The following is a 23,604-nucleotide window of genomic DNA, read 5'->3' as shown; positions in this document are numbered from 1 at the left end:
ATTGAACTCACTACGCAACAGTCTTTGCAGAAATGTGCAACTCATCGAATGCAATACGTTGAACACGCATTACATCGTCATTTCCGATCCGATAACCTTATAAAGCAATAAATTGTTCTCCTGGTCAAATGACCGATTATGGTAGGAATAAGTTACGGTAGGACCGATTATGGTAGGAATAAGTTACGGTAGGACCGATTATGGTAGGAATAAGTTACGGTAGGACCGATTATGGTAGGAATACGACAAGTATTATTTGAAAAAAATGAAATCCAAAAGAAATAATAATAGAATATGAACTGTATATAATTGTTAGAAAAAGTCATGAAGTCAAATGTGCAAAAACGAACGATAAGATATGTGCATTTTCGATGCAAAAGTTCTTAAACGGTCATTTGACCGGTTTTGGTATGTTCAGTGTTAAAAATATAGATTACAGGCGGTGGTTACGGAACACACTATGTAAGTACTTTTTCAAAAATTACTACCTTGCATTGACTTTTGCCCTGTCAATGAGCTGTGTTCCAAATATTCTTCATCTCTGATATTCAGATCTCTTTCTAAAATGTCATCTCTTCTTGGTTCAAAACTAGGATAATCTTTAACATCTGTTTGTTGAGGGGTCGAAGGTAGACTATTCAAAAATTCATCAAAACTTGCTTCTTCAGGCACATTCACATATTCTCTTAACAAAGAATCAGTCAAAAATGAGTCTAAAGAGCTGTAAGCATTACACTCAATGACAGTAATCACAAATAATGTCGTCCATAAGACTCCACATGCTAAAGAATTCATTCTAGAATATAACAAAAAAGTCCCATTAGTGTTTAGACAGCAAATAATTTAAGACATTCTCTTAATGTTGATTTGAACTGAGTTTTGAGTTTTTAAGTAATTGAGTTTTTAAGAGTTAACTGAGTTGATGAGATTAACTGAGTTGATGAGTTTTTAAGTAATAATAAAAAATACCTATAGCTTAATGGGTTTCATCAAGATTTTTTTGTAGCTATTTGCTAAAATTAGTTTAACACTTAATGCCCGGTAATTCTTAAAAATAAAAGGTTACACTAATTTAATATGCACATACATCGATACAATACAAAACAAATAACCCTTCAACAATTGTAATACGCAAGCACGATCTCTCGTTGGAGTAGGAAGGTATGAAATTCCCACATTACAATAAATTTTTTCGTTTTGAAATTTTTAGTTTCCAATTCTACGTGGATTTAGAAAGGTGGAAATATCAAACGGATATTTAGCATAAATGCAGTTCCTTCTCTAAGAAATTATAAGAAGGAAATTGAAACATATAATTATATATTTATGGCGAAATAAACATACTTGAAAATTTGACAATGTTTTTGATTAAAAAAAACCTGTCTAATGATATGATATTTTATAAACAACCTCAAGGTACTCCCAAAGAAATAAACTAATAAATAAATAAAAGATGTTTAATTTAATAATTTGAATTCTGAAAAATAACCTTTTAAAATACTAACGTCAAAAGAAAAGCATTATTATAGAAATACATCAGAATAAAAAGAAATGTTTTTTTTGACACACACTTTAAGAGCTGTATACAATGTAAATAGTTAAACTTTTTCACCAACTACCTAAGAAAATTCTAAACTCACACGGGAAATATACGTTTGTAAACATGATAGAATATCTTTTCTACCTATAGAAGACAATATAAATAAAAGACAACACAACTATAGTTGAAGCACAAGTTATTGAAATACCGGAAAATTTGTTCCATATAAAAAAAAGTTGATATGGATCATTTTTCCAACTATTGACAAGTCTTTTGGGACATGTGTGAAAGACGAGTTGAAGGCTATGAGAAAGATAGATTGAATGAAAATTGTCTAGTATATATCGGAAATTCTTGAGAAATATTCCAAATATTTTATATATTACAGTCCTTCATCATGTTTTGAAGAAATCAGAGCTTTTATAAAAAAAATCATTTTGTAGTGAGAAAGCTTTTACAGATAATGGTTTTTATATCGTTATATGTTTAAAATCAATTGTAAATTGAGAAATAGAAAACTATTGTTTTGAAATTTGGAATAGACATTTCTTCTTTGTGAATTCCCTGCAAATTGAAGTTTTATAATAAATAATTTAAAAGATTTTTGGTGAAAATGAAATTCAAATAATGTTATGAAGTATTAAATTAGTTTTTCTTTTTTAAAAAAAGAAATTCGTTTGTGAAGGTTTTGTCTAAGTTAAAATAATTTTGATATAAAATACTATCTGCGAAGTCATTGTTTAAAGTCTCACTAAAAATTTTTTACAAGTTTTGCGATACTGTAGGACTTTCGGATTTTTACATTTACATTAATACCAATTTTGAGTATAACTATAACGAGATTTTCAGCTATGCGAAGATAGCCCCCGAAAATGAGGAAAATAAAAAATTCAAACTGCATTCGTTTGACCATTTTTTGACCACAAATGACCACCCTTTAAATTTTTTTGACCACCCTTATTTTGGACATAATCCTGAAAATTAAATTCGGGGGCTAACTTCGCATTTTCACGCCAAATGAATAAAAATCAAATTTTTATATTGTATTCGTTTGACCACTTTTTGACCACAAATGACCACCCTTTAATTTTTTTTGACCACCCTTATTTTGGACACAATCCCAAGAATTAAATTCGGAGGCTAACTTCGCATTTTTTCGAAAAATATATAAAAATCCAATTTTTATATTGTATTCGTTTGACCACTTTTTGACCACAAATGACCACCCTTTAAATTTTTTTGACCACCCTTATTTTGGACATAATCCTGAAAATTAAATTCGGGGGCTAACTTCGCATTTTCACGCCAAATGAATAAAAATAAAATTTTTATATTGTATTCGTTTGACCACTTTTTGACCACAAATGACCACCCTTTAATTTTTTTTGACCACCCTTATTTTGCACACAATCCCAAGAATTAAATTCGGAGGCTAACTTCGCATTTTTTCGAAAAATATATAAAAATCCAATTTTTATATTGTATTAGTTTGACCACTTTTTGACCACAAATGACCACCCTTTAAATTTTTTTGACCACCCTTATTTTGGACATAATCCTGAAAATTAAATTCGGGGGCTAACTTCGCATTTTCACGCCAAATGAATAAAAATAAAATTTTTATATTGTATTCGTTTGACCACTTTTTGACCACAAATGACCACCCTTTAATTTTTTTTGACCACCCTTATTTTGGACACAATCCCAAGAATTAAATTCGGAGGCTAACTTCGCATTTTTTCGAAAAATATATAAAAATCCAATTTTTATATTGTATTAGTTTGACCACTTTTTGACCACAAATGACCACCCTTTAAATTTTTTTGACCACCCTTATTTTGGACATAATCCTGAAAATTAAATTCGGGGGCTAACTTCGCATTTTCACGCCAAATGAATAAAAATAAAATTTTTATATTGTATTCGTTTGACCACTTTTTGACCACAAATGACCACCCTTTAATTTTTTTTGACCACCCTTATTTTGGACACAATCCCAAGAATTAAATTCGGAGGCTAACTTCGCATTTTTTCGAAAAATATATAAAAATCCAATTTTTATATTGTATTAGTTTGACCACTTTTTGACCACAAATGACCATCCCTTTAAATTTTTTTGACCACCCTTATTTTGGACATAATCCTGAAAATTAAATTCGGGGGCTAACTTCGCATTTTCACGCCAAATGAATAAAAATAAAATTTTTATATTGTATTCGTTTGACCACTTTTTGACCACAAATGACCACCCTTTAATTTTTTTTGACCACCCTTATTTTGGACACAATCCCAAAAATTAAATTCGGAGGCTAACTTCGCATTTTTTCGAAAAATCTTTAAAAATCCAATTTCTGTATTGTATTCGTTTGACCACTTTTTGACCACAAATGACCACCCCTTAATTTTTTTTGACCACCCTTATTTTGGACATAATCCTGAAAATTAAATTCGGGGGCTAACTTCGCATTTTTTCGAAAAATCTTTAAAAATCCAATTTCTGTATTGTATTCGTTTGACCACTTTTTGACCACAAATGACCACCCTTTAATTTTTTTTGACCACCCTTATTTTGGACACAATCCCAAAAATTAAATTCGGGGGCTAACTTCGCATTTTTTCGAAAAATATATAAAAATCCAATTTTTATATTGTACTCGTTTGACCACAAATGACCACCCTTTAATTTTTTTTGACCACCCTTATTTTGGACATATTCCTAAAGATAAAACTGGCGTGAAGTTAGTCCTCAAAATTCAGGAAAATAACAAATTTCAACTGCACTCGTTCAACTCGTTCAACTGCACAACATTTTTGACTACAAATGACGACCTTGAAGTTTTTCCGACAATTCTTATTTCAGTCTTTCTTTTAGCGATATCAATATAATATATTTTAATTATAGCTGACATCTAAACGTAGTAATGATCAAAAACTTTTTCTTGCAATATAAAAATTTTAAAAATATATTCCAAAATGACTATGTACTTCAAATGCAATGATTATAATCCATAAAAACGAGGAATGCTAAAAACTATATGTATTAGTTTTGTTCACATTAATCGTATCTTTATTTTCTGCAATGTTATTTTAAAATTGTTTTACAAGTAGAAAAATAAAAGTTTAATAAGATGTAGTAAATCTAAAACATTTCTAAAACAATTATTAAGTAGTTATACTGTTTAAAAACATTTTTCTCAATAATGATATATAAAATTTAACATATTTCCTCTATAAAAGAGTAGAAATAGTTTCATAGCAATAAAGTTATTTTAGAAACCAACCATAACACCTTTTTCTCCAGTAGTGTATTAGCTCTCACCAATATTATATATATATAGATAGTAAATAGTTATTCTTCTCTAGCCATGGTACATAAAATTTGTTATATATTAAATTAGCATACAATAACAAGTATTATTTAGCTTTACTATCTAAGAATTCTTCATTAGCATTTAGGCATTTTATTTTAAAAAACATTGATTTTTGTAAAATATAGAAATAATTATATACAAAATAGAAACACATATCTTATCACTATATTAAATTAAATTCTCAAATCTAAGAGTAGCTAAGAATTCTTCATTAGCATTTAGGCATTTTATTTTAAAAAACATTGATTTTTGTAACGACTTTGTATTGACTTTGTACCTAACACCTTGTCCAGAAATATCTTTCATACATAATCGACCCATCAGAAAAAAACAAAATTCTATTATAAGGAATGGTAACATTCAGTCTGCTCTATATATTGGGACAAGATTAATGGAAATTCGAAATACATGTGCATTTGATTCCATAGTGGAAATAATGTCTACAGCTTACATGGATAACAGGCATTATTTTTTAAAATTAAATGATATCAATAATGATGAACAAATATTTTCATTCATATAAAATTATGCAACAGCTGGTTTTACAAGAAATTTCTACAAAGATAGAGCTCTAATTTTAATGAATATAATAAATAGCGATAACTGCAGTATTTTAAACTGCGAAATTAATATTGGATCAATTATAAATCAGTTGTTTAAAGTAACTCCATCAGCAATCGAAACTGGCATGTGTCCTCACTGTGGAATTTTGAAGAAAGATTATACTTTGATTGAAATTCCTTATGATGAAATTATTGAGCTATGTTTGAAAGAGTACATTGAAACCTTTGTGGAACAATATTTCTTGGATAAAAAACTGAAATGTCAGAAATTGTTCAACAGTTTCGCCAACATCACAATGAACAGACGGTACTTCAAGATATACCAGAAAAAATATTGATTCAGAAACAGCAGTATATATTAGCTGGATTCGTACAGTATATGGGACCAATCGAACACAATTCAATAGGACATTATATTTCCTTTTGCAGACGAATACGGAATTCCTGGGAAATACGAGATGATATGCTAGGTGAACGTAAACTTTTAAATGATTCATTAAATAAAAAAATTAATCCACATATTTTGGTCTATACAAATTATGAAGATTAGTCGAATTAATCTTTTTAAATACTGTTCGAATTTTTCATAAGTAGTTGTTTAATGTAGTGCACAGAAAGAAAACATATTTTCTTAATAGCTAATGATCATTTGATCGGATTTTCAATTTGATCATAAGATCAAAAGATTTCAAGGTGTTCGCTTTCTTAACAATTGAAAATTATTTAAATTGTAAAATACGAAAAAGAAAGTTTTGATATTAAATTATAAATATTAAAATATTTGTCTTTTCTGAAACTTAAATTTCAATGGGTCTACGAGACTTCGAATTGTTCAATTGTTAAAATAGTAACGAAATGATTCATGAAAGAATACCTTTTGAAAAATGTGTTAATACACGATTGGATTTACTTCTATTTTATGTTTTTTTAGTGCTTTTAACAATCTGTCTTTATCTCATTTCATTTGTACATACTTTACATATGTTCTTACTTGTATTAGAGTAATAACTAAAGAGTAATTATTTAACACATTTATTTGGTTACAACATTGTGAAAAAAATACCTTTCTATTTGTAATTGCTAAAATTCTAATAATGATTAAGACCCGATTGTAAATAGTATTGGTAAGTTTTGTGCAGTTTGTTTGAAATTGTTTTCTCCATTGTTTTTGCATAAATTAAAGTTATGTCAGTTTGAGAATGTAATTTAATATAGTGATAAGATATGTGTTTCTATTTTGTATATAATTATTTCTATATTTTACAAAAATCAATGTTTTTAAAAATAAAATGCCTAAATGCTAATGAAGAACTCTTAGCTACTCTTAGATTTGAGAATTTAATTTAATATAGTGATAAGATATGTGTTTCTATTTTGTATATAATTATTTCTATATTTTACAAAAATCAATGTTTTTTAAAATAAAATGCCTAAATGCTAATGAAGAATTCTTAGCTACTCTTAGATTTGAGAATTTAATTTAATATAGTGATAAGATATGTGTTTCTATTTTGTATATAATTATTTCTATATTTTACAAAAATCAATGTTTTTTAAAATAAAATGCCTAAATGCTAATGAAGAATTCTTAGATAGTAAAGCTAAATAATACTTGTTATTGTATGCTAATTTAATATATAACTAATTTTATGTACCATGGCTAGAGAAGAATAACTATTTACTATCTATATATATATAATATTGATGAGAGCTAATACACTACTGGAGAAAAAGGTGTTATGGTTGGTTTCTAAAATAACTTTATTGCTATGAAACTATTTCTACTCTTTTATAGAGGAAATATGTTAAATTTTATATATCATTATTGAGAAAAATGTTTTTAAACAGTATAACTACTTAATAATTGTTTTAGAAATGTTTTAGATTTACTACATCTTATTAAACTTTTATTTTTCTACTTGTAAAACAATTTTAAAATAACATTGCAGAAAATAAAGATACGATTAATGTGAACAAAACTAATACATATAGTTTTTAGCATTCCTCGTTTTTATGGATTATAATCATTGCATTTGAAGTACATAGTCATTTTGGAATTTATTTTTAAAATTTTTATATTGCAAGAAAAAGTTTTTGATCATTACTACGTTTAGATGTCAGCTATAATTAAAATATATTATATTGATATCGCTAAAAGAAAGACTGAAATAAGAATTGTCGGAAAAACTTCAAGGTCGTCATTTGTAGTCAAAAATGTTGTGCAGTTGAACGAGTTGAACGAGTGCAGTTGAAATTTGTTATTTTCCTGAATTTTGAGGACTAACTTCACGCCAGTTTTATCTTTAGGAATATGTCCAAAATAAGGGTGGTCAAAAAAAATTAAAGGGTGGTCATTTGTGGTCAAACGAGTACAATATAAAAATTGGATTTTTATATATTTTTCGAAAAAATGCGAAGTTAGCCCCCGAATTTAATTTTTGGGATTGTGTCCAAAATAAGGGTGGTCAAAAAAAATTAAAGGGTGGTCATTTGTGGTCAAAAAGTGGTCAAACGAATACAATACAGAAATTGGATTTTTAAAGATTTTTCGAAAAAATGCGAAGTTAGCCCCCGAATTTAATTTTCAGGATTATGTCCAAAATAAGGGTGGTCAAAAAAAATTAAGGGGTGGTCATTTGTGGTCAAAAAGTGGTCAAACGAATACAATACAGAAATTGGATTTTTAAAGATTTTTCGAAAAAATGCGAAGTTAGCCTCCGAATTTAATTTTTGGGATTGTGTCCAAAATAAGGGTGGTCAAAAAAAATTAAAGGGTGGTCATTTGTGGTCAAAAAGTGGTCAAACGAATACAATATAAAAATTTTATTTTTATTCATTTGGCGTGAAAATGCGAAGTTAGCCCCCGAATTTAATTTTCAGGATTATGTCCAAAATAAGGGTGGTCAAAAAAATTTAAAGGGTGGTCATTTGTGGTCAAAAAGTGGTCAAACTAATACAATATAAAAATTGGATTTTTATATATTTTTCGAAAAAATGCGAAGTTAGCCTCCGAATTTAATTCTTGGGATTGTGTCCAAAATAAGGGTGGTCAAAAAAAATTAAAGGGTGGTCATTTGTGGTCAAAAAGTGGTCAAACGAATACAATATAAAAATTTTATTTTTATTCATTTGGCGTGAAAATGCGAAGTTAGCCCCCGAATTTAATTTTCAGGATTATGTCCAAAATAAGGGTGGTCAAAAAAATTTAAAGGGTGGTCATTTGTGGTCAAAAAATGGTCAAACGAATACAATACAGAAATTGGATTTTTAAAGATTTTTCGAAAAAATGCGAAGTTAGCCTCCGAATTTAATTTTTGGGATTGTGTCCAAAATAAGGGTGGTCAAAAAAATTAAAGGGTGGTCATTTGTGGTCAAAAAGTGGTCAAACGAATACAATATAAAAATTTGATTTTTATTCATTTGGCGTGAAAATGCGAAGTTAGCCCCCGAATTTAATTTTCAGGATTATGTCCAAAATAAGGGTGGTCAAAAAAATTTAAAGGGTGGTCATTTGTGGTCAAAAAATGGTCAAACGAATGCAGTTTGAATTTTTTATTTTCCTCATTTTCGGGGGCTATCTTCGCATAGCTGAGATTTTCTTTTTAAATATATTTTGAAAATAAGTCTTAATAACGTAAAACATAATAAGTTGTAATAACAATTGGTGCAGCAAAAATAATTTGAATTTTGTTAAAGAAGGTAATTTTGTTAACTGTACTTAACTAGAAATGTAATTTCAGATTGATGTAATTTATCGAAATCCTTTTGAAAATATAATTTTGAAAAGAAAGAGAGGAAAGTACGACTAAAAAATATGGAAGACCAGCAGTGCATGTTTTTCCTGAAAGAAATTAAAATTGGCAGTTAATTAGAAGCTATTAAATACTTCTCCACAACTGAGTGAAGAATGAACGATTCTATTTATTACCAAGGTTATAATTCTAAATTTAAAAAGTTTTCTCGGTGAAAAACTATTAATAATTATTTCATTCAAACAAATTACATAAATTTTTAACGGTCTCAAATATTTATGTAACTGTATTGGGAGTGAAAGAAATATTATCTTTTTATAGAATTGGATTTCTGTTCAAATTAGATTGATTTAACAAAGATATTAATGAATATATATTCATTGAGAAAAGCATTGGATGAAATATGAATTTAATTTCTAAATTACTGTAAACTTGTTTTGCCTATTTTATTATGGCAGCGACTAAAAATATGTTTCCACATTTTTTAATTGAACTTTTTTATGCATTTATGAGTCAGTTAAGTAATTAACTTTCTCCTAGAATTAATACTATTGAAACATTTTGTCTCAATTATCTGTATTAAATGATTCTCGATATGGTCATGTTTTCACAGAATCTTCATTTAAAACTCAAATAATACAGGATAAAGACGCCCGGTGGCTGAGCGGTAGCGCTTCGCGCTGTCGTGCCACAGGTACCTGGTTCGGTCCTCGGGCCGGGCAAGGTTGACTCAGCCTTTCATCCCTTCAGTGGGTCGATAAATGAGTACCAAGCATGCTTGGGAACTAAACACTGGGGGTTCCGCTTTCTGCTGACCACCTGACCGGAACATCTGCTCCTGCACCCCAGAGCCCAAGGTCAAGAAAACTGAGATGGGCACAGTAGGCCTTGGCCCTCTATGGGCTGTCGCGCCACTGAGTTTAGTTTAGTTTAATACAGGATAAAGGAAAAAAAAGGAGTTAAAAATTTTTAGATTGCCGACAAGATCTCTGCGGTTTGCAACTTCTTTTTGCTCTACGAACCATTTATAAGCCTTGAACTATCTCCTAGCAGTGGATGGTCGATAAGAATTACGCACCCTGCTCGCACCGACCACAGTGCTGACGTAAAACATCTCGAGTGGTAGACGGATCATGAGTTAGAATCCTCTTGCCGTCAGGCTAACAGTGAAAGGTTTCCATTGTATTCCTTTCCATGTAACGCAAATGCAGGTAAGTTCCATCAAAAAGTCCTCAACGTAGGCAAAACTTCTCCCAGTACTTGATCAAAGAATTCCCTTGTCTTCTGGATTGGGTTCTAAATTACAAGGCTACGGGGTTGAACATTGGTAGTCGTAAACCCAAAATTGTGTCTGCTGTTCAACGACGGTTATAAAATTATTTAAAAAAAGTATAGATTTTTTATCCCCTGAGCCGCGATGGCTCAGGGGATAGAAAATTCGCCTTCCAATGGGTGAACCGGGTTCAAATCCCCTGAGATGGGTATTAGAAACGAATTCGCATCCGGCTTGCACTAACCACAGTGCAGACGGGAAATATTCTCAGTGGTAGACGGATTATGGGTTAGAGTCCCCTCGCCGATAAGCTAATCATGGGAGGTTCTCGTGGTCTTCCTCTTCATGTAACGCAAATGCTGGTTAGTTCCACCAAAAAGTTCTCCACGAAGGCCAATTTCTCCCAATACTTGATTCAGGAGTTCCTTTGTCTTCTGGTGTGGGTTCAAAATTACAGGGCTACGGAGTTAAACAATAGTAGTCGTAAACCCGAAAAATTGGGTCGGTTGTTCAACGACGGTTATAAAATTATTAAAAAAAGTATAAATCATGGCAGCGGTGGCTCAGGGAATAGAGCGTTTGACTTCTACTGAGGTGACATTGGTTCGAATCCCAGCAGTGGCTGGTTTACACAAATCTGCTCCCGACTCGCATTGACCACAGTGTGGACTTAAAACATCATCATCAGTAGTAGACGGATCAAACTATTTCCTCTAAATGTAGCGCAAATACGGCTTAGTTTCATCATAAAGTTCTCCTTGAAGGCTGGTTTGTCCCAATGCTTGATCCAGGAATTTTCTTATCTTCTGGTTTGGGTTAAAAATAACTAGACTACAGGGATGGAAATTGATAGTTGTTTACTCAAAATTGGGTCAGTTGATCAGCGCCGGTAATAAAATGAAGTATCAATCAAGGTTGGAATCTTTTTAACCCTTTGACGCAGATGGGTCACCGGTGTTTCTTTTATATATTACAAGCAAAAAAAAATTTTTATACTTCTTAATTATAAGAGATAGTCTAACAGTTACAGAAAAATATGTTAGATTATTGAAATTAAAATTGTATTAAAATATAAAAGCCAAAAAAAAGCAATTTGAATTGTTTTTTTCATTCGTATCTAAACATTCATCAATCGATCTTAGATCTAAATAACTGCAAATAAGAACAAATTCGAAAAATTATTGTTTGAAAGTGAGCCGTTGTTGGAAGATTTTACGCAGAAAAAGACACTGGCGTTTCATCCCGTATTTCGAAACCATAAATTTCTAAAATGTTAAGTATAATATTTTTCACTTATTTTGACCTAAATTAATACAAAAAAAAAATGAAAAAAATAGGCTTAATAAAAATTCTGCGTCAAGGGGTTAAAGCGTTATAAATAAAGAGTAGAAGATTTTTATTGCTTAAAGGAAAATTGTAAAATAAAATATGAATTATAAATGAAAAAAAACTTCACTCTCTGCACACAGCATATAATCTGTACGATATACAAGTAATGAAAAATATTCGCTTTCTCTTTTTTTTTGTTATTGTCAGAATTTTTCTAGCTCTTCTGCTTCTCTTACTTTTTCCTTCTTTCTTTCTTTTATTGCAGACTCATTTTAAGACAGATTATATGATTAAGTTTAAGTTTCTATCCATTAAGACAATTCAGATTTTTTTTTAAAATTTCAGCATATATATTCATATAAAAAAGATATCTTTACGACTTTTCATGATATCTGGTTAGGAAGAAAAGAAGCATATTCTTTTACTTGTAACTGGAATTTTTTTTTAAACAGTGAATAGTTTTTATCAAAATATTTGAATTATAAAATTGCATTCTCTAATTTACTTTCAGTAGAACTCGAGTGATTTACAGCTTAAGAATTTGAATTTGGTATTTATGTTTGTATCGTAAAGAAATTCTGTTTATTTGTTGAATGCGGATAACTAAATAAAACAAAAAGAGAGCTGTCACAAATTTAACGAAATTAATAGAAGGAGAATCACATACCCTCGTTTATGTTACGACAAGTCTTTGTTGTGACATTGCGTAACGTGATAAAATATTCTCATGATTTATAATATTATAAATATTTATAAATTTAGTAACCAGTAAAAATAACAACATTAGTACAATTATTTAAAATATACATTATATATTTATATTTTTTTTAAATCACATTATAAAGATAAATCTGGTAGCAATACTTAAAAATGGCACCAACAAACAGAAACTCATTATTTATAGAATTTGACATATGCATATAATTTTAATAATTGTATTACCAATTCAGGTCAAACAAAAATGATCTTAGCTAAACTTTTAATGAATATTATTGTAAAACGACTTTTAATGCACTTTTTTTATAATAAAATGGCTTGAAACTGGTAAAATATAATTAAAGTCACTTTCTTTCAGATAATTTGAAATCGTTTGGTCAAAATAATAATATATTTCTCTTGGTTTAAATATCAGTTTTTTAGATATTACATTAATACATTTTTTAAAAAGAAATCGAACCTTTTTAAAAATATGAATATAAATATTTCTCTAAAATTTTAAAGGGAAAGAAAATAAAAGTAATTTAGCAAAACATATCTTTATTTTGAAAATCGTTTTCACTTTCTAATAATTATGAGTTGGCAACAGATGGGGAATTCTATTATATGATAATATTCGTAACTTCGTGAAGATATACGAACGAAGTTACACATTATTATTAATTTGAAATAATGTTTTGATTTTTAAAAAAGCCAGTTTTAGAATTCTATTTGGAACTCATAACTCGTAAGTATATATATTTATATATATTACTTAATCAGATAAGTTTTTTACTTCAGTTTTCTTCAAAAGTTCTTTTCAAAAGTTTTCTTATATTATAGACAGTTTTATTTATATTTATGGTATATTTCTCTTATATTAATGTAATATTGTGGTTAACATCAAACAAGTAATATTTTTCAGTTTTTCTGATTATCTTAGTGGTAATCTTAGATATTATAGTAATCTCATATATTATAGTAAACTTAAAAACTACTACAGTTTTTTTATTATTCTTGTTTCACTTTTGTTTCACTTGCTATTCTCTCAATTGATGGTATAATAATAATTTTAACTATGAAATTAGAGTAAATATCAAGACTACTACTTTTTTAGTTGTATTTGTTTTACTAGTTATTCTTTCTACTGATGGTAAAATAATATCGGCTTAGTTATAGTACTAAACATCAAAACTTCTTCCTTTTTTAATTGTGTTGCTTCAGTGTATATTTTGACAACCCATGGTTTAATAATAATGTAAGCTTAGATATTATACTTAACATCAAAACTACTACTTTTTAAATTGTACTTGTTTCACTATGTATTTTGTTAACTCATGGTATAATAGTAACTTCAGTTTAGATATTATAGAAAACATCAAAACTACTTTTTTAATTAAATTTCTCTAAAGAAGCTTATTCAATATAGAAATTGTTGGGATAAACTTCCTTCTCTTAGTTTCAAAACGTTTTCACACACTTAAAAGGAAAAATATTTACTAGTAATATTTCGGAAAAATATCAGGACAATTTCATGTGATTTCATTGCTATTTTTATTCAGTTAAGTAAAATGACTCAAATTGTCGGTAATCTTTTGTGCAAAGAAATATTAATTAGTTGTTTTGGGTTTAAAACTAACTTGGAACGGTTATAAACTCACGTTTGGGGAATTAAATTATGAATAAATGCAAATCATTTTTTTTGTGCAAATTACATAAAACAGTTTTTTGCCGAAAATTTATTTCAGTGAAAATTTCTGAAAATAAATTGTAGTTAAATTTCTTAATTTAAAACAAAAGTTTTCCAAATATATACAAGAATTTGGTTTCTTTAAAAATTATATTATTTATAAGTATTAAGTTGCCGACCGGACTATGCAGTGGTCATGAGAAAAAATACAAAATTCGAATGAAGATATTTGAGATCACCTTCTGAAACTTATAAGATTAAGTCCTAGAACGTGAAAATCAGATCCTTAGATCAAAAATTATTCAAGATCTTTCGTTTATTTATTTTATTAACACTGTTTGAAACGTTATAGCTAAAGATACAATCTTACTGAAAACATCTTCCTATAATTCTTTAGATTAAAAGAAAAGTGAAGGAAACCAAAACTTTTAAAAACAAAACAAGAAAATTTATTAAATCTTTCATTTATTACGTCCATATGTTACTTTTTTGAGAAATAAGTCATTACTTAAAAATTTAGATGACTTATTATTTTATGAAATTATACTTACTACTATTAACAATATATTGCAATGACAGTTGTTTCATTTTGCTATTTATTGCATGCATTAATTAAATATAAATAATCATTTGCTTGTAAATATAAATATAATATCTACTATGTAATATAGTTTGTTACAAAGTTTGTTGTAAAGTTTGCTAAAAACCTTGTTATGTACTATGTTATAAAGATTATAATATCTACTATGAAATGGTTAGTGAAGTAAATTAAAATTCAACATTAAATAAAATGTTTAGATAAAAAACCTATTATTTTTAGAATTTGTTTTATATTTTGGACACATAAAAGTTTCCAAGTTGTGTTTTGCTAACCAGATCAAGTAAAACATCGCAATAAATTTAAAAATTTTTCTAGTAAATAGAGCTAAATACAGCATGACAAGTTTCATAGTTACAAAATACGTGAATGACAGTATTATTTTAGCAACATTTAAACTTTACTCACCTTACACAAACGAGGAGCTACGTCTTGTAGCACTTTGATAAGTTGGGGCCAAATATGGCGATATGCGCGAGCTTTGCGCTTGCGCCAATCGATAAATGTCGCTGCAGACGATTTTATACTAGATCCCTCAGTTATGTAAGTTATGCGGGTTGTACTTTGAATTAATTTTCTCTTTTTTGTTTTCAATGCGATATTAAATATACATAAAAAAATTACACTCGCTTGAACAGGTTTAAAAAATATTGAGTAGATAATTTATTATCCATAAAATTTAACATCATTAAGGCTGATGGTTTTTAATTTAAATGTATAGAAAAACGTGTGCTTTCAGATTTCCTACAAGAAAATAGTTAAAATTAGTTTTCAAAGTTCACGCAGTTAGTGGCGCTAAAAATGTGGTGACTCTTCCGTTTGATACTATCGATACTTGGCATTGTTACTACTTTTCGATAGTATAATTTGGTATCGATATTTTTCTTCAATAATATTAAGAAAATTATAATTTTTGTAAGCGTAAATATATTCCAATCAAATATAATTATTATTTGTGTTCTACCTTACAGTCCCTGTCGCACTATAAGATTCTATGAATATAAGCACTATAACATTTTATATAAGATTATTAGACGCACTATAAGATTCTATGTAAAATTGTAATTATCAGGTAATACTATACAACTGTATTGTTTTTATTCGAATGAAACCGGTTTGCATTTGTTGAATCTCCTGTAGCAATCGGTTAACATTGTAATGCAATACGTTAAAAATAAATACAAATAGGAAGTATATTAAAAATCTCCTGAATAAAAACCCATTACATGTATGTTTAAATTTAAAAGTATTGCATATAAACTCGTGCAAATCATGTAATTATTAAAAAACTACAGTGCGTAAAAGTGAGTAGTATCACTTGCACATTAAGATTGTAGGGGGCTGTATATTTATTATTTATGTTCGAAATAATTAATTTGGGGGACGTTTGAAACGCACAGTTCCAGGGCAAAATCAAGTTCTTAAAAATTACTAGTTGACTGCGTCTCGAGAAAACTTAGATAAACTTAAGGCGACGTTTGTAAATCGTTAAATAAAGCTGTTAAAAATCAATTGTTTCTGCTTTGTATTTACCTCTTTGATAAGTTAAATATAGTTTCTACGTAAATTACACTAGAGATTTTTTTTTTCTGTTGCGAGACATTTTCAACGGATATTTTCACGTCGCTGATCTCATATCTGCAATTGGTCTCTCTCTCAAAGCTACAGTTTTTTTCCCTGGAATTTTGTTCCATCATTTACGTGACCTCCTGTTATATATAACGTTTTTAAAATTTAATATTTTGACCCCGGAGTAGAATAGTGGCGAGACGGCGACATTGTTGCAGAACATTACAGAGGTCTTGCAGAAAGATTTTTTTATTTGGGAAGTAAAGAAGTTTAACTTAACTCTCTTTCTGCTGAACTTCTTTTCCTCTTTCTGCCGAATTATATTCAAAAATGCCTTTTTTGCAGATCGGAGGTGGAATAAACGTTTGTGGTTTTTTTTCCTACTTTCTGAATGAAAAAAATTCCGCAATGACTGACTTTAACTAGAATTTTAGATTGATATTATACAAAGTAATTTCGAAGAAGCAAAAATTTGAAAAAGGTTATCTATACAAAAAAAATTTTTTGTACAGAATATCGCCAATAATATCGGAATATGTACTCTTTTATATTTAGATTTTGAAAAAATCTTGCATTTGTAATTAAAAAAATTATATGTTCTGTTCTATACATGAAGACTTTTTTTTTAGTAAACAGAAAGCGCTTCTGTTACTTTAAATTAGTTACATATACATTTGCTACTATTAAAAATGTCTTCCAGAAAGGTATTAGTACTAGAGAGAATTGTTGTAGAAAGCTCGAAAAAATTCTACCGCAGAGATTTTGACTAAAAATATCATTTGAAATAATTGTAGCTTTAGGAGCAAAACACATTTGAAATCTCCACACCTGAATTAGGCAAGATTAAATACTTGTATAAATGTAACAAAAAACCTTTTCTCCAATGTAATTCTTATAACATTATTTAAATCTTATTCATTCAAACTGTTCAAGTTCTGTAGGACATTTTTTGTTTAAACTATTGCTATATTCAACTGCAGTTATTAATGTAATTGACGAAATTGGAAAATGGGTTTTACTAAAACGCAAATCAATACCGATATCACTCTATCATTATTGATATCATTATTGATAATGTTGAGAGCAATAATATAAATCAAAATTCGTTAACGGTATCATAAAGTATCAAATTAATTCGATTTTTTGTTTCAATAGTATTTTCGGCATCAATACTTTTATTAATACTTTTTTTGTACAAAGTATCGAAAGTATTGTCACTCAAATTGCCGCCTTTTATTTTATTTTGTTCAAAATTTGAGAGATAAAGTTAGAAAAGGATATTGAAGATCTGCTTGTAACAAAAGCGTTTGATGAAAAAATTGAGTTCAATTTGTCATTTTGTAACAATTTTGCTTAATGATTTTAATTCTTTTGACTTAAGTCAATTTTTCTTCGTCAATTTTTCCGTATACTAAAGAATAAGAAACTGTCATAATGCGCATCATATTTGATTCTGGACTACAAGTGACACATTTATCTACTCAGCTGTACTAGCCTGGTTCATATGAACGAAAAAAAAATGTATATATATATATATATATATATATATATATAATAACAGGGCTCCAACCCTGTTATTAGTGTTGTATTTAGCTTGAAATAATTGCAGTCATAAGCCACCAGACGTTCTAAACAGGCTGGTATTGCTACAGTTGACGTCTAAGCTCCCTACGGGAGGGGAATGGACAAGACTCCGGACAATTCCGGCACAGCTTATCAGGATCACATTATGATGAAAAGGACACACAAAACTATGCGTTCTTAGGTTTTATACCAACATAGATTTTAGGTAAAAAGGCACACTGTCGTACATTCCTTGTAACCTTACGCATTAAGGAAAATCATTTCTGCTTCCTTATATGGAAGTGAACGAGGGAACGATTCTAAAAATAACTCTTCTCTTGAAATATAAATCTATTTATATTTCAATGGTATGTTTTCAGCCTTGAATTCCCAAAATAGAATCTCTCTACGCTTATTCTTTAACAAAGACATTTTATGAAAACGAAAGAGATTTAATTCTTTTATTAATACAAAAGTATTTAATTTTTGTATTACATCCCCCCCAAAAAAAATTTTGGTGAGCCAAAATAAAAAAATTTAGAATACTTTAAATTTAAAATTTTTAGGTTGGTACGATTGTTCCTTTTTCCCTACTACAAACAACATCTTTTCAATTATGAGAAGAAAAAATACTATTTACAATGACAAAAATATGAAAAACATAATTATGCAATTTATCTATTTAGTAACTAAACAGAAAGAAAAATGAAATATTTACATAACTAATCTACTAAAATTTTCAAAAAAAATTTTTCACACAAAAATATACAAAATTTTTATGCAAAACGAACTGGACAACAAGTGTCATTTATTCAGAATTTGAGATTCTGTGTGGTTAATAGGGGTTATTTACTTTATGAAAATCTGTATTCCCCGTTAAAATGGAGGAAAACAGAATTTCATGAAGCAGAGGGAAAATGAGAGATCCAGATTGGACAATATAAAAATAGTTTATAAGAATTTTTCTCACCTTACTGAGAATTAAAAAAAAGTTCAACTTACATCGCCCTCATATCAAAATGATGTAGAGGTAAACATCTCCACACGTGATTCGGATCTCTCAAAAATATAGGGTTTACTTCTTCCTTTGAGGAAAGTAAAAAAAATTTCTTTTCCTTTGGACTCTATTCATGATTTAATTTCAACATTTGGGGTTTGTGATATTTCCTAAGCTTTGATACATGTACTATTTCAAAATTTTGTTTACTCAACATATTCTTTTTATTTATTTTGTAATTAGTTTCTGAAATTTTTTGAAGAATTTTATACGGTCCACTAAAAGGAGGTGACAACTTCCTCGTATTAGGATAAGTAAATTCTTCAAACATAACTAATTCATCAGTTTTAAAATCTATATCTAAAAATCTAGGATCATAATAGATTTTATTTCTTTCATGATATTCTTTAGTTCTTCGAATAGCTATTTTTTTAGCTTCCTCAACAGGTGGATAGATTTCTTCTTTTAAGGGATTTTCATAGGGGAGTCTACCATGCATGAGGTATGCAGGTGGAAATTTTGTTACAGAATGGGGAGTTAAGTTATAAGTATTAACTATATCTTTTAACAAAGTAGGCCATGGAATTTTAGTAGGTTTTTCATTGATTTTACATTTTAAACTCGTAATTATTGTTTGACCAAGGCGTTCTACCTTGCCATTAGACTGCGGATGATGTGCAGTTGTCAATAATTGTTGAATTTTATTATGCTTCAAAAATTTTTTAAAATGAGAAGAAGTAAAGGCAGCGTTTCTATCACTCAACAAGGATTTAGGAATTTGATTTTGAAAAATTTGATGTAAAAAATTTGTATAGGTTTCTGAGCTAATGGATTTTGATGCAAAAGCCCAAATGTATCTTGTGAGGTGGTCAATAATTAAAGTTAAATATTTTTTTGTTGAATTATAGTAATTCAATCCACCAACACTATCTATTGCTAGCAAGTCAAATGACTGATTAACAGGGGGTAAGGATTGTAATAATCCAAATCTTTTTTGTCGCGGTTTTTTATTTAATTGGCACGTATGACAATGTCTACAAAATTTTGCTATATCTGAAGTTATGTTATTCCAATAATAAACAGGGGTTATCAAGTTTATCATTTTTTGCACCCCTGGATGATTAAATTTATCATGAGCAATTTGCAGAATTTTTAATCTCAACGAAAATGGAACAACTATTTTAGTAAAATTTTTCTTACGTACACATAAAACATTATTGATAGCAACAAAATTACCTTGTAAGTTATCTTTCCTTTGAGCTTCAACAATTTCATTCAATTTTAACAAATGTGAAAAATGAACATTATTATTGTTACAATTAATTTTGACAAGTGAATGTGTTGCATCTCTCGAAAGCCAATCTGCTTCAAAATTAGTAGAACCTTTTGTGTATTTAATATCATATTCATACATACTTAACAATAATGACCATCTAAATAATCTACCTTTTAAATTTTTAACATTTTTTAGCCAAACTAAAGCAGCATGGTCAGTATGTATGGTGAATTTTTGGCCAAAAAGATAATGGTGGAATTTATTTAAAGAATCTACAATAGCAAGACATTCAAGTTCTGTAATTGCATAGTTTTTTTCATAGTCCCTTAAGGAACGAGAATGAAAAGCTACAGGATGCAATACACCACATTCATCTGTCTGTTTTAACACAGCACCAATTCCAACTAACGATGCATCAACAAAAAGATGACATTCATGATTAGGATTAAAAATTTTCAAAATTGGTTTACAAATAATAGCATTTTTTAAAAGTTCAAAAGATTGTTGACATTTTTCTGACCACACCCATTTTACATCTTTCTTTAACAAGTTATTCAAAGGATGTCGAATACTTGCATAACTATCAATAAATTTATTATAAACATTTATTGATCCAAGAAATCTTTGCAATGATTTTACATTTTTAGGGGGTAATAATTTTTTAATAACCTCAATATTATGGTTATCGGGTGACACAATTCCATTGCTTATTTCATATCCTAAAAATTCTATTTGTTTTTGCAAAAATGAACATTTTGAAAGTTTTAATTTTAAGTTTTCTTGTTTACAAATATCAAAAATATTTTTAAGATGGGTTAAATGTTCATCATAAGAATTAGAAAATATAATGATATCATCAAAGTAGTTTGTAGCAAATTTAATTTTATGTTTATTTAAAATTCTACGAATTTTACGTTGAAAGATGCTTGGCGCATTCTTCCAGCCAAAAGGTAATCTTAAGTATTCAAATAGACCATTGTGAGTAGCGAATGCTAATTTCTCAGTGTCATCAGAATGAATACGAACATGATGATATCCCTGTGATAAATCTATTTTAGAATAATAACAACTATTAGATAATTTTTCAATTAAAGACTGTATTAAAGGTAGAGGTTCAGAATCTGTTTTTGTAATTTAATTTAATTTTCTAAAGTCAACACATAAACGACTCTTTTTATTTTCATCTTTTTTAAAGACTAAAGTTACAGGGGCAGCATAAGGGGATGAACTTTCTTTTATAATGTTATTTTTTAACAATTCTTCTGTTTGTAAATCAATTTCCTGTTGTTGTTTTGGGGATGTTTTGTAAGGCCTTAGAGATATAGGTAAATCTGATGTTAACCTGACTCTTTGCGGTTCGATTCTAATTTCTCCTACGTCATGTTTATACTTTGCAAAAATATCATCATAACTTTTTAAAATTTCTTTTAAGTCCACATTTTCTATCTCGCTTTCATTTTTTATTTTTTCGTCGATATTAACCTGATAATGTATGCATCCATTACCTAGATCTATCTCCGAATCATTTGAAATTTTTGGACATTTTTTCTTTTTCCTATTTGTCCTTTTCCTTTTATTTTTGTTACCCTTTACATTATTTTTTTCAATGTTTACTTTAACTGAAACATCTTCAACTTTTATTTTTTCAACATTTTTAACTTTAACATTTTGAGAATTTTGTTGTCTAATGTGCAAAGATAAGTTGTCACTGTTAGAATTAGCAGAGGTGATCAATCTCTTACCAAATTGAGTAACAACTGGCCCGACACAATCAATAAACAAACAAAACTCTTTGCAAGTCTGCAACCCAAGTAAAGCATATGGTAAATCAGTATCAATTACAAAAAACTTAACTGACTTAACAATTTTGCCTAATTTAAGGGGAAACTCACAAATTTTGTTAAGTGTTAGTTGACCTTTCGTTTGGGTAACATTTAATTCCTCACATTTTTTAATAGGAATATTCAATTTTAACACCAAATCTTTTGGTATTACATTCAATGTTGACCCGGTATCAACATTCAACAATATCTCTTTGTTAACTTTTTCATTTTTATTTTGTTTTGGACGTCCCTTTAGGTATTTATTTTCCACTTTACCTCCATTTAGGTATTCATTTTTAACTATATATCCATTTTCAACTTTATATCCGGATATTATTAATTGCTATTGATTATTTGTCATATTTTGAACGTTCATTTCAACCACATTATAAGGGTTGTTTACACACGTGGAGCCCATGTGAAATTGATTCAAAAGTCCTTTCTTTGAGCAATATTTACATTGATTCAATGGGTTCTCCTGTGTAGTACGATGTATTTTGGGTTTTGTCACATTCGGGGTTACACTTTTATTTTTAGGACAAGTCGGGGCTTTATGTCCTGGTGCATTACATTTATAGCACTTTATGTCATATTTTGGGTTTTCCATTTTTTTCATAAATGGTCCCTTATTATTTTGAAATTTATTTTTGTCTAAGTCACTTTTAATTTTTTCATAAATTCTAAGTTTTTGTTTAAATTCAAAAAGATTATTGGCTCCATAAAGAATTGATTTATTATTTGTTTGGTCTGGTATTCCCTGAATTATGTAAGTGATTAGAGCTAAGTCATCAATATCACTTTGAGTTGAAATTTCTTTCATTTTTAGGAAATATTCTTGAAGTGTTTCATTATACCTTTGCTTTCTTTTTTGCAACATTGCATGTACTTCTGCACTATTACAACTAAGTCCGAATTCTTCAAACAAAAGATTTTTTAATTTTTCATAAGAATTTAAATGAGTTTCACTTCTAATTAAAGTTAATGCATTTCCCTTGAAACATCTTTTAGCAAATAAAAATTTTTGCATATCAGACAATTTAAATAAGGTAGCATGAGTTTCAAAATTTTCAAACCAAGAATTTATATTTTCGTGTTTTTCTCCTTTAAAAATAGGAGTAACTGCTTCAACATCAGCGAAATTAACTATTAATTTAGTTTCAGGTTCTCTATTATTTAAATCATTACTAGAATTTTGACTATAGGATGCCATATCTTTATCAGTATAAACATGAGTTTGTATTTCTTTATCAACATACATTTTAGTATTTAAACTAGCTTGTGTAAATTGACTTACACAATTTTTAATTGGTAAATGTGATTCAAAATCCGTTTGAGTTTGTTTACATTGAAATTGTTTAGTTTCCTCCTCATCTTCAGAGGGATTTTCAATTACTAAAGAATTTTTTAAAAAATTGAAATCGCATAAACAAGTTAAGATGTGTTTGGCAATTTCATCTTTATTTCCTTCACTGGAAATATTTAAAATGTCTGAAATTTTGACTAAGTCCGAAAAATTGAAAGTATTACAAATTTCTTGTAGTTTGTTTGAAAATTCTTCATCGTT

General features: G+C 28.6%; 1 protein-coding gene across 1 annotated transcript in view; it reads right to left on the bottom strand.

The window, feature by feature from the left end:
• The window catches only part of LOC107453498 (neuroendocrine protein 7B2), a 32,387-nt gene extending 17,029 nt beyond the window's left edge, over nucleotides 1-15,358 (bottom strand). Inside the window, exons 1-2 of the mRNA XM_087155798.1 lie at nucleotides 15,221-15,358; nucleotides 489-796 (exon numbers count right to left, since the gene is read on the bottom strand). Coding sequence (XP_087011924.1) covers nucleotides 489-795 — 307 coding nt within the window. The 5' untranslated portion in view covers nucleotide 796; nucleotides 15,221-15,358. The remainder of the gene's footprint in view (nucleotides 1-488; nucleotides 797-15,220) is intronic.
• Between the last annotated feature and the right edge of the window lie 8,246 nt (nucleotides 15,359-23,604).

This window comes from Parasteatoda tepidariorum, chromosome 12 (genome assembly GCF_982258835.1).
Source record: "Parasteatoda tepidariorum strain Cologne lab strain chromosome 12, Ptep-v5.0, whole genome shotgun sequence".
NCBI classification, from domain to species: Eukaryota; Metazoa; Arthropoda; class Arachnida; order Araneae; family Theridiidae; genus Parasteatoda; species Parasteatoda tepidariorum.
This window is presented reverse-complemented; position numbering and strand designations above follow the sequence as displayed.